Genomic DNA, 14,400 nt, shown 5'->3' with positions numbered 1-14,400 from the left:
TAGATTTTACTTCTGTGTGTGTGTGTGTGTGTGTGTGTGTGTGTGTGTGTGTGTGTGTGTACTGATCCCTAGCCTCAACCTCACCCTTGACTAGACTCCTGGAACAAGGCAAATTCTCCTATTGGATATAGTAGTGGCCATGTTTAGAACGAGAAAACTGATACTTTGGCTATAGTAAGAATATCCTTATTTTCTTGCAAATCTTGAAAGTTCATTGCAAGGCTCCTTGATACAAGTTCATTGCAAGGCTCCTTGGCTTTTCAGCCTGGTCAAACCAAGATTCTGTTCTATTCCAAGTCAGCAAACCTCATCCCAAGTGGGCAGGTAGCCCCACATCACTGTGAGGGGTGGAGAATATTTGTCTAGAAAACAGTAGTGGCTGGTCCGGGCACTACTGGGGAGGTGGTGAGAGTCACCTTTAAGCATAAATTAGTAGGTGCTCACCTTCACTCCAGACACACCTACAAGCTGCTTCAAGCAGCAGCATGCTGCCCTGCACTCCCTGCAGTGGGGGATCGGCTCTGCCACTCAACTGGCCACTGGCGGGGGATTGGCTCTGCAGAAGCCAAGTAAGTGGCAGGGCCGATCCCCCACCACAGGGAGTGCTGGGCAGCATGCTGCTGCTTGGAGCAGCTTGCAGGTACAGCAGGACACTGATTCCATATGTTTATTCAAAGCTAATATGTGAATTAGCCCTTTGTTGCACTTGGGAGACTTAAAGGTGCTTCTCACTGCCCCACTCCCAGCAGCGCCTGCACCGACCACTACTGCTAGGAAGGCAAAGATTTCTATTAAAGGAGCAGAAATCTTCTGACTTTTGCCAAGAAATATGATAAATAAATCATGAATGGTGTGTGTGTGGGGGGGGTGATGGGAAGGAGAGAGAAAGGATGACCTCTCCCTCATACCATACCATAAAGGCCATAGTTACTATAAGCACATTAGCTCAGGCCAACAGTACTCTTCCAATAACTGAGGGTATTGCCCATGTTCTAGTGATAAGTTGGCATTTGACATGGGGTTGGGGATGTCAGGTGGAAGAGGAGCTGCTGCTTCACACCTTAGCAAGCTCCTTAATCACTCTGCTCACTTCCCATGTGGAGTGGAAAGGCACTGGGGGCTATTGTTGCCACTGCTGCAAGGCCCTACACCCCTGGGACTGAGCAACGTAATGGCAGCGACATTGATGGAAGGTCACTGCAATTCAGATCCACAGGCAGATTTGGGGTTGCCACCATCCTAGAACATTGTAGGATCCCCCAGTAGGATTCAGCTGCTGCTAGATGCTTCTGCCTGCAACTGTATGAGCTCACTGATCCTGGGACTGAATGGTCTTGTCACAGCAGCAATCACTGGGACATTTGCCATATGGTTCCAACGGTCAGCTGACAAATTGATATATCAGAAGCAAACGTAGTGCCAAGGGGTAAAGAGAAGCAAGAAGAATTCTCATCCTCCTAAATACTCTGAGTTTGGGTAAGATGGATCTGTGTCCCGTGTGTAGACCACATGGTGACTTGCCTGCCTGGTGAGAAGGTTGCAGACATCATGCAGCATCTAGATAGGCAGTGCTGGGAAGGTGTCAGCTGTTGTGGTGTACGTTGGCACTAACCATGTTGGGAAATGTAGTCGGGAGGTCCTGGAAGCCAAATTTATGCTGCTAGGCAGCATACTGAAGTCTAGGACCCCCAGGGTAGCATTCTCTGAATTGCAACCTGTTCCAAACACAGGACCAGCAAGACAGAGCTGAGGGGGTCTCAATGCGTGGTTGAGACAGTGGTCCAGGAGGAAAAGAAGGTTAGGCACTGGGATACATTTTGGGGCAAGCAAAGCCTGTACAAAAGGGATGTGCTCTACTTGAACCAAGTTGGAACCAGACTGCTGGCACTTAAAATAAAGGTCACAGAGCAGCTTTTAAAATGACACCTGGGGGATTGCTGACCAGAACTGTGTTATACCTGGTTTAGCAAGCAAACCCAGCTAAGGTATGAGGGTGCAAACATTTTGGATAAACCAGAAGGGGATAGAGTAGAATAGGGAGTAGATCAGAAGGAAATGACAGCTGGTCAAAAAGGTCAAATATTGGTAAGGGAGACAGCACACGCCAACAACAGAAGCCTCTGAGTGAAGATATGTCAGCTGGAGTGTTTGGTTACCAATGAAAAAGAAGATATAGTAGGCATAATGGAAGCCTGGTGGAAAGGTGAGAACCAGTGAGACACTATTATTCCTGGATATAAACTCTACACAAGGGACAAGGAGGGGAGACTGGGGGTGGAGTAGCACTGTATATTAAAGAAGGGATAGATTCCAACAAACTAGAAAACTTAGGAGGACCAGAGTCCGCCACAGAATAATTATGGGTGACAATATGAGGACTAAAAGGAAATGTGTTATTAGGGACGTGCTATTGCCCTCCAGATCAAAATGCTGAGAGTGACCTGGAGTTAGAGAAGCATATCAGAGAGGCGTCAAAGAGACACAGAGCAATGATAATGGAGGACTTCAACTCCCCACACATAGACTGGGTAAATTCACATTCAGGTAGTGAAAGAGAGGCCAAATTTCTAGACATGCTAAATGATTGTGCCTATGAACAGATGGTTGCAGAACCAACCAGAGAAAAGGTGACCTTGGACTTAATCCTGAGTGGTGCCCAGAACCTGGTGCGAGGCATCAGAGTTGCAGACCCATCGGAGAATAGTGACCACTGTGTGATCCAGTTCAGCTAATATAAAGTGGAGCATTGCCAAGGAAGTCCAACACAGATGCATTGGATTTCAGAAGAGGAAACTTCTCAAAAATGAGGGGACTGGTAAAAAGGAAGCTGAAAGGGAAGGTCAGGAGGTTTAAATTACTGCAGAAAGCATAGACCTTATTCAAAACCACAATAATAGAAATCCAGTTGGAATGTATACCAAGAAGGAGGAAAGGTACCACCAAGTTCAAGAGGAGGCCAGCATGGCTAACAAGCAGAATCAGGGAAGCTATAAAAGGGAAGACTTCCTTCAGAAAATAGAAGTCCTGCCCAAATGTACAGAGCAGGAAGGAACATAAACTCTGGCAAAAGAAATGGAAAGCATCAATAAGGGATGCAACAAGAGCGTTTGAGGAGCATATAGCTAGAAGTGTCAAGGGGAATAACAAAAATCTCTTTAAATATACCAGAAGCAGGGAACCTGCCAGGGAGCATTTGGACCCTTAGATGATAAGGGCGTCAAAGGGATTACTAAGGAGGATATGGAGATTGCAGAGAAGCTAAATGAGTTCCTTGCATTTGTCTTCATAGCAGAAGATACTGAGCACATACCTGTGCCTGAGTAAGATAGAAGTGATGAGAGATGATCTAAATTGTCTCCAAAAATTAAAACAAATCGCCAGGGCCAGATGGCATCCATCCAAGAGTCCTAAGGTATCCACCCAAGAGGATAGATTGCAGAAAAGCTGAATGAGTTATTTGCATCTGTCTGTCCTCCATGAATTTGTCTATCAATAGCTACTACTACTAGGCCACCTCCAGCCTCAGAGGCACAATGCCTCTAAATACAGTGAGGGAAATAAGTATTTGATCCCCTGCTGATTTTGTCCGTTTGCCCTCTGACACAGAAATGACCAGGCTATAATTGGAATGGTAGGTTTATTGTAGCTGTGAGAGACAGAATAACAACAAACAAACCCTCAAAAGCCCAGTGCCCAAAAGTCACCGATGGATTTGCATTGTAGTGAGGGAAATAAGTATTCGATCCCTTCACAAAAGATGTCTTAGTACTTGGTGGCAAAACCCTTGTTGGCAATCACAGAGGTCAGACATTTCTTGTAGTTGGCCACCAGGTTTGCACACAACCCGGGAGGGATGTTGTCCCACTCCTCTTTGCAGATCCTCTCCAAGTCAGAAAGGTTTCGAGGCTGATGTTTGGCAACCCGAACCTTCAGCTCCCTCCACAGATTTTCTATGGGATTAAGGTCTGGAGACTGGCTGGGCCACTCCAGGACCTTCATGTGCTTCTTCTTGAGCCACTCCTTTGTTGCCTTGGCTGTGTGTTTTGGGTCATTGTCATGCTGGAATACCCATCCACGACCCATTCACAATGCCCTGGCTGAGGGAAGGAGGTGCTCACCCAAGATCTGACGGTACATGGTCCCGTCCATCGTCCCTTTGATGCGGTGAAGGTGTCCTGTCCCCTTAGCAGAAAAACACCCCCAAAGCATAATGTGTCCACCTCCATGTTTGACGGTGGGGATGGTGTTCTTGGGCTCATAGGCAGCATTCCTCCTCCTCCACACACGGCGAGTTGAGTTGATGCCAAAGAGCTCGATTTTGGTCTCATCTGACCACAACACTTTCGCCCAGTTCTCCTCTGGATCATTCAGATGTGCATTGGCAAACTGCAGACGGGCCTGTACATGTGCTGCCTTGAGCAGGGGGACCTTGCGGGCACTGCAAGATTTCAGTCCTTCACGGCGTAGTGTGTTACCAATTGTTTTCTTGGTGACTATGGTTCCAGCTGCCCTGAGATCATTGACAAGTTCCCCCCGTGTAGTTCTGGGCTGCTTTGTCACTGTTCTCATGATCATTGCAACTCCACAAGGTGAGATCTTGCATGGAGCCCCAGACCGAGGGAGATTGAGAGTTATTTTGTGTTTCTTCCATTTGCGAGTTATCGTGCCAACTGTAGTCACCTTCTCACCAAGCTGCTTGGCGATAGTCTTGTAGCCCAGTCCAGCCTTGTGCAGGTCTACAACCTTGTCCCTGACATCCTTCGACAGCTCTTTGGTCTTGGGCATGGTGGTGAGTTTGGAAGCTGAGTGATTGCTTGCTTCTATGGACAGGTGTCTTTTATACAGGTACTGTAACAAGCTGGGATTAGGAGCACTCCCTTACAGAGGGTGTTCCTCATCTCAGCTCGTTACCTGCATATAGTGAAAAGACACCTGGGAGCCTGAAATCTTGCTGGTTGATAGGGGATCGAATACTTATTTCCCTCACTACAATGCAAATCCATCGCTGACTTTTGGGCACTAGGCTTTTGAGGGTTTGTTTGTTGTTATTCTGTCTCTCACAGCTACAATAAACCTACCATTCCAATTATAGCCTGGTCATTTCTGTGTCAGAGGGCAAACGGACAAAATCAGCAGGGGATCAAATACTTATTTCCCTCACTGTACCAGTTGCAAGTGAGCAACAACAAGTGAGAGTATTTGTCAAATCTGTTATCTGAAGTCTGTCACGCCACATTTTACAGCTACATTTCAGGCAAGTGGCTTTGAGTCCTAAAGAATGTACAGATTAATTAGAACGTTTATATACGGATACCAAAATTCAGACACACAAACACACACTTTATTTTAACTTACAACTTTTTCTCATCACCAGGTAGTCTCCACATTCATCTTCTATTGGCAAAAATATTTCTGGAACCACAATTAGGATGCGGCGTTTAGGAGGCGGATTTATAGACCAGGTACACTCTGTGTTTGCGGGGTAATTTCCAGGATAGTTTGGTGATTCTATGTATCCAGTAAATTCTCCAAGCTCACCACCGCAGTGCCTATCTGAAAAAAGGAATACATCACCAGTGGCCAGGGACATCAATATCCACAGCTCAACAATACCACCAAAACCCACACATCCTATAGATGCAATAGCTTTGGCAGTCATCTATGAATTAGGATACTGCCTTTGTCCTAAAACTATTTTAATGGGTAGCTGCTTCAGATGGTCCAAGATGATGAGGTAGAATCCATATACAATACAGATTTGCCTGCAAAAACAACTAAAGCCACAGACACATGCTAGCTTAAACTTCATATTTATAAAGAAAACAGCCACCCAGTGGAATTGGGTAAACAGGAAATGTTATGTGGGGATGGTCCAAAGTCAAGACTGGGCAAGAGCAACAAGTCAAGGAGGAGTAAGGCAGCAGGACTTATTGCCTCATCAACAGAGGAACAACCATGCCCATCACAGGGATGATATACCGTATTTTACGGACTATAAGACGCTACAGACTATAGGACGCACCTTAATTTTAATCCAGTTTTTCAGGGTTTTAACATATTAAACTGTTATCAACTGTACCGAAAAGTCCTGCTACCGGTAGTGCCAGGAAAGGACTCTCAGCCTTGCTTCAGTTTGTTCTCCTTTCTTCTTGCCTCAGATAAGTCCTCTTTCAATTGCTGCTACTCCACTCCTTGTTTTCTCTTCAACCTGCTTCTGACTCTATTAAAAAACAACAACACCTCTTTCGTTTCCCAGCTCTCCGCTCCTCACCAGTATGCACATACCAGATGAGGGAGCTCTGCTTTCTTAATTCTTTTCACTTTCTTCACTCCTGCTAGCTCCAGGAAAGGACTTTCAGCCTTGCTTCAGTTTGTTCTCCTCGCCTCAGATAAGTCCTCTTTCAATTGTTGGTACTCCACTCCTTGTTTTCTCTTCAACCTGCTTCTGACTCTATTTTAAAAAAAAAAACACCACCCTCTTTCGTTTTCCAGCGCTCCGCTTCTCATCAGTATGCACATACCAGAGGAGGGAGCGGCTACCACTTCGGCTTTCTTAATTCTTTACACTTTCTTCAGCTGAATATGCTTGCAGAAAGTAAAACAGAAAGATGAAAACAATGGTGTTGCTGGTGGTGATGTAATTGCACGATCGGGGAGTCCACAGGCCTAGCGGCGGAGGGTGAGCTGGAGCGGCAGTCCCCAGGCTGCACAGAGTTAATAGCATCGTTTAGCATTGTTTGCTGGGGGATCCCCCCCCCCCTCGGGCAGGCTTGCGAGTAAAAGACGCACCTGAATTTTGGTGGCTATTTTTCGAGTGAAAAAATGCGTCTTATAGTCCATAAAATACGGTAAGAGAAATGCTGGCCCCTCTGTCAGGCAAAGACGATGGCAGTCACAAAGGAGTGGGGGAGGAACAGCAAGCAGGAGTTGGCTGGGAGGGAAACAGGAAGTGGGTTTCAGCTGACAGGCAGCATTTAAGGGCAAGAGGCAGGCAGGGCTGGAAGGATTTCCCCTGGAGCTTAACTGGTACCTGAATGTAAAGCCAGAATCAAGGAGCAAAAAAGCTGGATCCCATTTAATCTCCTTCCCTCTAAGCAAGAGACCTTGTACTTCCTACTGAGTCCTGCCACAAACCATTACAAACATACAACTACCATTAAAAAGTACAGCCTTGTCAATAATAATAATAATAATAACTGTTGCCTAATTTGTTAGATGTCTTTCATTTATAAAAGTATACACTACAAAACATCACTATGTAACTAGGAGCATCTCTTGTGAATTTTCTTTTGCCTTAATGCAATTCAAAGCATGCCACATTGTAACGCCGTCATTCTAAAACCCAAGATGGTTTAAACTTCTTTAGCTCACTAAAAAGACTGGTTGAAAACCAAAGGTGGTCTGCCAAGCAGAGCCATGCACTTTGGACCAGCATTTTGTTCCCCTACTGTGGATTGAGAGCTAATAACCAAATGTTGAAACCCATTTTCTGCACCGCACAGCAGAGCAGCTCCTAGGAAACGGTATGACCGCAATACAACCCAACAGTATTCACATGTTTCTAACGTTATGCTCTGAGGCACTCTTACCCCTGGACTTCAGGGCCAATGTCCAGGGCCTCCACACCCCCTGGGGGCCCCCAAATCATTTTTAGTCTGTCCTGGGTGGTGTGGTTTGTGCCCTCAAGAACCTACGTGTTAAAAAACGATGCTTAACTTGCAGCGGGGGGCCTCCAAAGGCCTTTAGGTCCAGGTTCCAAAATTACCTAGGTGCACCTCTGGTTGTGCTGTTCAAACTGGAAAATGTCAGTGAATGAATGAATAAGTTTTTATTTCAGTCAACAACCAAAACAATTACAAATTACCACCAATTAATTAATAACCCCATAGCAAATTAAATGTAAACACAAGAAAAACTACCCAAGGTAATTTTTTAAAAAGTTCTGTTAACATCTACCAAGAAGTAGTCATTCATAACAATTATTTCCCCTAGAAGCCAATTATCCAGTTTGGTGGAAACCTGGATTATGTTATTCTCCTTACCCATGTTGTGTCTACCTTCTGGTTCTATTGCTAGACACCCCATGGATGCTTCTTGTTAACTGCTAATAAACTCGTAACTCATGCAAAAACAAACAAAAACACCCAACCACCACGTGAAAGGTGCTTGTTTGCCAAGCTAGCAAGAGTTTTATTTAAAACCCATCTGATTGGCGCAAAAAGAGCCAGAGGAAGCTATACTTAGCTAAATAAAAAATAAAAATGCAGGAAGCTTTATCCTATAAATGAAACAAATGTTTTCCTTGTGACCAGGAATAAAGGTGAATTTGTTTTGGATTCCAGTGTTCCAAATATGAGAAAAGGGCAGGGCAGGCTGCAGGGGTGTGTGTGTGGGGGGGGGGGCTTGTTTTGATCTCCAGTCAAGAGTAACAACTTCTACTTGAAATGCCTTGGTGGTTTATTTGGATTTCTGGTTAAAAAAAATCTGCCCTCGCAGAGTAAAGATATGTTGGGGTGTTTCTTGTGGCAATTATTTTCTTGTATTAATGAATTTATGTCATCTATTGTTCCCCTAAAATTTTATATTGTTTAATATTAAATATCTTGTGATGTTCAAATGTTCTGGCATATAGTGTTCTTTATCACCATGCAGTAATTTGCTATTAGATCATGTTCTAAAGGGTGATGGGAAGTGTTGTTGGAAAACCCCAATAATATGCACAGGACCCACATTCAATTCATCTTGTGTTAACCGGACATACTTGCCTATCTAGATCTGAATATTTGGAAAAGTAGTGGCAGTCACATTGAGATAGGTGCCTGTCTAAAGGTTATTGGCCTACTCTTAATTTTGTGTCAAAAAAAATTTATTCCAAGGATGGGTTTGATTGTAAATAGTATGCTGATTCAGCTGGATAATCTCTGGTTGCACGTGTGGCAGTGGAATCCTGGTTAGGGAAATCATCGTTGGGCACCATGCCTAGCCACTGTATATCAGATAGCCAATGCTGGCTAAGCACAGTGCCCAGCTATGATCTCCCCTTGCACACAGTTACTTCCCAGTCTTCCTGCTGGGATTTCTGCTGCCACGCACCATGTGGTTTAAGATTCAGGGCTTTGAATCTTAGCTGGTTGCTTCTCAAACTAACTTTCTTGATCATAAGAACACAGCCTCTGTGATTTTGATACCCAGTTCAAAGCAATGCCAGGTACCTGACCCAGCGCATTCTACTATTCCCATGTGCAGTTGCACACACAGAGGCTATCTCATGCTTGGTCTGTGTTAGCGAAAAAGAGCTCTTGGTCTCTGTTCTAGAACCTCATATACCAACCAATTCCTCACCGCAATCTATGCAGGTGGTTAAGCAAGCAGGATAACAGTTTATTGGCAGAGTTGTATTTGGGTCATATTGTACCAAATACATAGTCAGTAAGTATTAAAAGCAAAAATGGAGGGGGAAGGTTAATACAATATTTTTAAATTTTTAATTTAAAAGATAGGTAGAGGTGTGGGCTGTGACCTCTTGGAGGCACAGGACTTGAAGCGGGAACCAGGAGAGTCAAGCAGACAGCCTAGAATCCAGAGGCAGGAAAGGCGATGAGGCAAAGGTCAAGAGTCACACAAGGGGTTGGAAACTGGGAAGACTGACCAGGATCGTGCAGTGAGCTGCAGGTCAAGAATAATGTTCAGAACAGAGCCAGGTAGACAAATCAGAAGCCAGGGATCAGAAAGTCAAGTCAGCTCAACAGTTTTGGAAACAAATCCATATGAAAATTGAACAAATCTTAGAAGTTCAGATTCCCTTCCTTCCAGAAATTTTCCTTTTAAGTATGATAAAACCTTATATTCCTGCCAAATCAAACGAATTGTGTTTATATATGATTACAGCGGCTAGGATTATATATGCTTCTAAGTGGAGTACTTTGGAGATTCCTTCCTTAAACCATTGGTTTTTGAAAGTGTGGGACTATGCTTCAATTTCAAAAGGCTTGGCTTATGTACATGGTATGTCTACTGAATCATTCATGTCTGTTTGGGAACCCTTTATAAATTATAATATCCGTTATGGTCAAACTTTGTTTCCATATTCTGGATTTGACTTATAGTGTTTTCGATATGTAATTTACAAGAAGCTGATCAGATTAGATTTTACAATTCTGTCTAAATTTCTTTTGCTTTATTTTGTTCTAGATATTTTTTCTTTACTGATGTAATTAATTAGAAAAATGAGGTTTTTCATTATGAAAAATGATTGGTTTTATATTGTCTTTATGGTGATTTGTCTCTGTCTTCTTTGGCTTACTTCTTAATAAAAATTCTTTTTTAAAAAACCCATACTAAATATTAAATAAATAAATAAGAATCCAAAATCAGCCAATGAACATAGCAGGGTTTGAATGTAGGGATGGCTGTGTTGCTTTTAAAAACACCACAAAGCAGAGAGACTACAGAAAACATAATTTTCCTGCTATATGGGAGGGGCCCATGAGACACCTTTTGCTTCTAGACCCTCCTATCCAGCAGAAGCATTAAGCAGAAACTGCTGGCCAGTCCATTAACAGCCTCTTCCTTTATCCTCTTAGAGAGACAGCTGGGAAAAGGAAAGCAAAGAAAGCAAGAAAGTTAATCTGCATCTCAAAAGCAGGAAGACCATCAGGTGGGGCTCCAACTGCTGCTGCTGCTGCACTAAGGAAGACCAAGACTGTCTTATCTCCATTGCAGGGACTTTCATGTGGTGTGGTAGGAAGCTACCCAGGTTTGCTGCTGAAAATAACTGCAATAAAAAGGCACACACCATGTGTGCATTCTGGGGCTGATGCATCCCACTTCATCTGAAGCAGCACAAATGACAGCAAGAGAAATAGCTCATCTCTAAACTATGTGGTACACAACAATTTTGTACCAAGACTGCTCCCAGCTGTAATATACCTGATTCTGCTTGGCACAATGTGAACTGGAGCATATCCAAAAATGGCACCAACAACTGAAAAAAGAAAACATACTATAGACACAGCCTTATGGCCCATTCTTGTGGCTGCTGCTTTTCTATGGCATCATCCTATGCCATCCTGTAATGTTTAAATACAGAAAACCAGATGGGAAGGTCCCAGTGGCATGGTTAATCGTCATGTCACTATTACTCTGCCCTGCGGGCAGGTGTCACAGGACACACAAGTTTTACAAATATCACCAGTGCAGCAAAGAGAGCACCATGGGAAAATATGCTTTAAAACAGATGCCAGTTAGGTATGTTAGGTATCACAGTTAGGTATGGCATAAATAATACAGCCACACTAACTCCACTGTATTATTCCATTACACAACATATAAGAATACATCCTCCACAAACCCTGCACTTCCCATTCTCACCCACTTACTGCTAAGTGATACTGTTCCTTCAATTTCTGACCAACGGTGATGTTGTGCTAGAACTATTTACCTTTGCACTGTGTTATGTTCGTTGATCCATCATAATCTGTAGTGGTATTTCCAGGACACGAAAAACAGTAATTTTGCCCAAACTCAGGTTGATATGTTCCAGCTGGGCAGCGTATGCATCGATGTGTTGTAGTGTTGTAGAAGTGACCAGGTGAGCATTGCACTGTAGAAGAGAGTAAGCAAAAAGCATGGTACAGTAGCTTGGTAAGCTTATGACATGATATACTGTAGGCGTTTCCATTGAAGGGCACTTTATCTGTGATGCATGTTCCACACAAACATTACTTCCATGTAAGCAATTACACGTACCCCACATGATCACTATGTGTATGTCGGACTTTCCTACCCTCCTCCATGAGACAGGGTTGTTTACCCAGTCAAATGGCAGTGTGCTGAGAGAAGCAAAGGGCTCCAGGTGCCAGGACAACTCCAATAATTACCTTTCAGAAGTAAGGAAGGGCTCAGAGAGGCGGGCAACAGCTGCTGGGGGATGGGCAGGTACAGCCCAAGAGGCAGCAGAATGGTGGAGATGGAATAGCGATGATATAAGCTCCACAGCTGCAGATGGGTGTAGTTGGAGAACAAGTCCCCTTGGGAAGCCAGGGACTGGGTGGCCAATCCACTTGCCTGGCCAGGGAAGAAGGAGCAAGCTGGAAGGGGAAAGGACTGTCCTAAATGTAGGGCTTTATTTAAGGCAGGGGCTGCCAACGATGAGACGATCAGCAGGGATGGGGTTTGTTGGTATGGTGGACTCCTGGAGCGGAGCTCAGACCTTTGCTCCCGCTGATAGGTGAAGGAGTGGAGTGACTATACTTCCCCAACTCTGAGGCAATGCCCGTGCCTATAATTTAGTGTGAGAGGGTGAGAAGGTTAATTAGAGAATTCCTCCTCCCTAAACACAGACAGTGTGATACATTAAGAAGAGTCCACTCCTCCAGGTGTATACAAGCTGTGGGTATCGACCACACAGCAGAGCTTTTCAATGCATGTATATGTGGCAGAATAGTCACATGTACATTCATCACCTAAGATGTTGTACATGGGAGGTATATATTAGCTTCCTATAAGAAAGTGATATCCATGTAGGAGATTCAGCATGTGATGAGTGGCCCTGAACCTAGTAGCCTGTTTTGAGCACATTCCCTCCATATAGTCCTTGCTCAACAAGCACCTCTGCCCTAGCAGATGAGGTTAATCCTCCTGCTCTACATTGTAATCTGGATGTGGTAAGCTATTCTGCTAAAAGTCTGGTGGTATGGAATACTTTTTCTCAGTATAAGGGACTGGATCCACAACTTTAACAAAAACTTGCAGCTGAAAAGTAAGAAATGCTTTCATAGTTAAAATGTAGGGTTGAAACAAGTGTGATGACATGTGTTTCTTATATACACTTGTTCACTAAAGAGCTGAGTTTTTACCTTTAGTTTCACAATCCTGAAATGCTGTTGCACTGCTAAGTTTTGTCATCAGGCTTCCTCCACAAGTAAAACAAGATGTCCGACCTGGTTCAGACTGATATGTTCCAAAAGGACATGGAATGCAAGGCTTAAATCCATCAGAAGAATATTCACCAGGTGAGCACTGTCCTGGGGGGAAATGCACAGACATTAGTATAAGCCATTAATTTCAGCAGTCTTATAATGTTCTGAAGCTTCAGCTGATGGAAAGTGCTGTCACCAAAATGGAACAGTACGAGTGTAAACATCTGAAGCAAATGCAGCTCAAAACTAAGGACAGCAACTTACAAATAAGAGGCTGACACAATCATAAGCACAGCGCTGTCTGTAAAGCAGGGCTTGACAAATCCCAGGCATAGGGAGACATGGAGCCTAGAAATGTAACCATGGCGCCTAGACTAGGATATTCAGAGGCAACTATTGAATAAGATCTTTTTGTCCCACGCAGCCCTGTTTCTATTCTAAGTATGTTACTTGTAAAAAGTGTAAAGAGAAGCCCATTTACCACCCCCATGTAAATCACAAATCTGGTAATTTTGTCAAGTGTCCATTGTCTGGCTCTTAAATTTTTGGGCTGGCTCCTAGTTCCAAAGAAAATCTGTCAAGTGTTGCTGTAAAGTCAAGTTCCAAGATTTCTAAATAAAAATGTTAAATGGACAGTTCTGACATTTTAACGTTTGCCACATCCTAACAATCTGGTTGCACTATGCTATGCATTTGCTCATTTCACAATTGCCCTTGAAGGTTCTCAAATGGTCCAAGTGCGGGAGGAATTTTGTGATGGTTGAAAAGTCTCCTTTTAGAGTCTATAAAACAAGAATCTGAACTGATCTGGAAGGTCAAATAAAAGTATTAGAATCCAATCCACCATGGATGTAACACTCACCTATAAGCGTGAGTGCTGCCATAGGGCAGAACAGAGCACTCTCCCACTCCCCCTACAATGCATGTACCCAGGCACACCAAGCCACTGTGGTCAATGGGAGACCTATGCACATTCTCCCGTATCGCTATCCAGCCCAACTTCTCCACGCAGTCAAAGAAAAAGTACAAGTAAATTCCTCACAATAGCCTTGTAGGCCAACTGCCCATGTCGAGAAAAGCTGGGCTCCCTTATGCCCCATGGGGATCACTCTGCACTCTGGCACTGGACCTGCAGTGGACTTGATTGATCACCAAGTGTTTAAAGATATCAGTAATCAAGTGCAATCCACAAAGCACTTATGCAGTTCGTCCTCCATTCATTTCAACAGGCCTAGTTTTGCTATTCAACTGACTGGCAGATGCACAGCAGCAATGTGCACTGCCATCCTTGTAAGTGTAGCATCCCTTTCAACAGCAGAAACTGTGTTGTGCCCTGTACATTTTAAACACAAATTGAGATGCAATACATGCCTTAAGTGGCTGACAATGTAGCAATAATTAGAACTGGGCCTTAAATATCATCTGCTCCTCAACTGCTTTGGTGAGCATATATATACTATACAGACAGAGCTAGCCTACT

General features: G+C 43.9%; 1 protein-coding gene across 19 annotated transcripts in view; it reads right to left on the bottom strand.

The window, feature by feature from the left end:
• SCUBE2 (signal peptide, CUB domain and EGF like domain containing 2) overlaps window positions 1-14,400 on the bottom strand; it is a 96,954-nt gene that overhangs the window by 13,939 nt on the left and 68,615 nt on the right. For 6 of the 19 annotated variants that reach the window (XR_008314016.1, XM_053286627.1, XM_053286623.1 and 3 more), the window contains 4 exons: window positions 12,858-13,025; window positions 11,441-11,602; window positions 7,031-7,123; window positions 5,356-5,553 (listed from right to left, as the gene is read on the bottom strand). Coding sequence is in view for 11 of the 19 variants with exons in the window: in XM_053286627.1 (XP_053142602.1) it covers window positions 5,356-5,553; window positions 7,031-7,123; window positions 11,441-11,602; window positions 12,858-13,025 (621 nt within the window). In the remaining 8 variants the exon portion in view is untranslated. Of the gene's footprint in view, window positions 1-5,355; window positions 5,554-6,022; window positions 6,452-7,030; window positions 7,124-7,694; window positions 7,796-10,696; window positions 10,985-11,440; window positions 11,603-12,857; window positions 13,026-14,400 lie in introns of those variants that run through there. The other 13 variants (XM_053286625.1, XM_053286633.1, XM_053286629.1 and 10 more) reach the window with 12 other exon arrangements.

The sequence above is a fragment of the Hemicordylus capensis genome, chromosome 1 (assembly GCF_027244095.1).
Source record: "Hemicordylus capensis ecotype Gifberg chromosome 1, rHemCap1.1.pri, whole genome shotgun sequence".
NCBI lineage: Eukaryota > Metazoa > Chordata > Lepidosauria > Squamata > Cordylidae > Hemicordylus > Hemicordylus capensis.
Note: the sequence above shows the minus strand (reverse complement) of the source record. Positions and strands in the feature narration are given on the sequence as shown.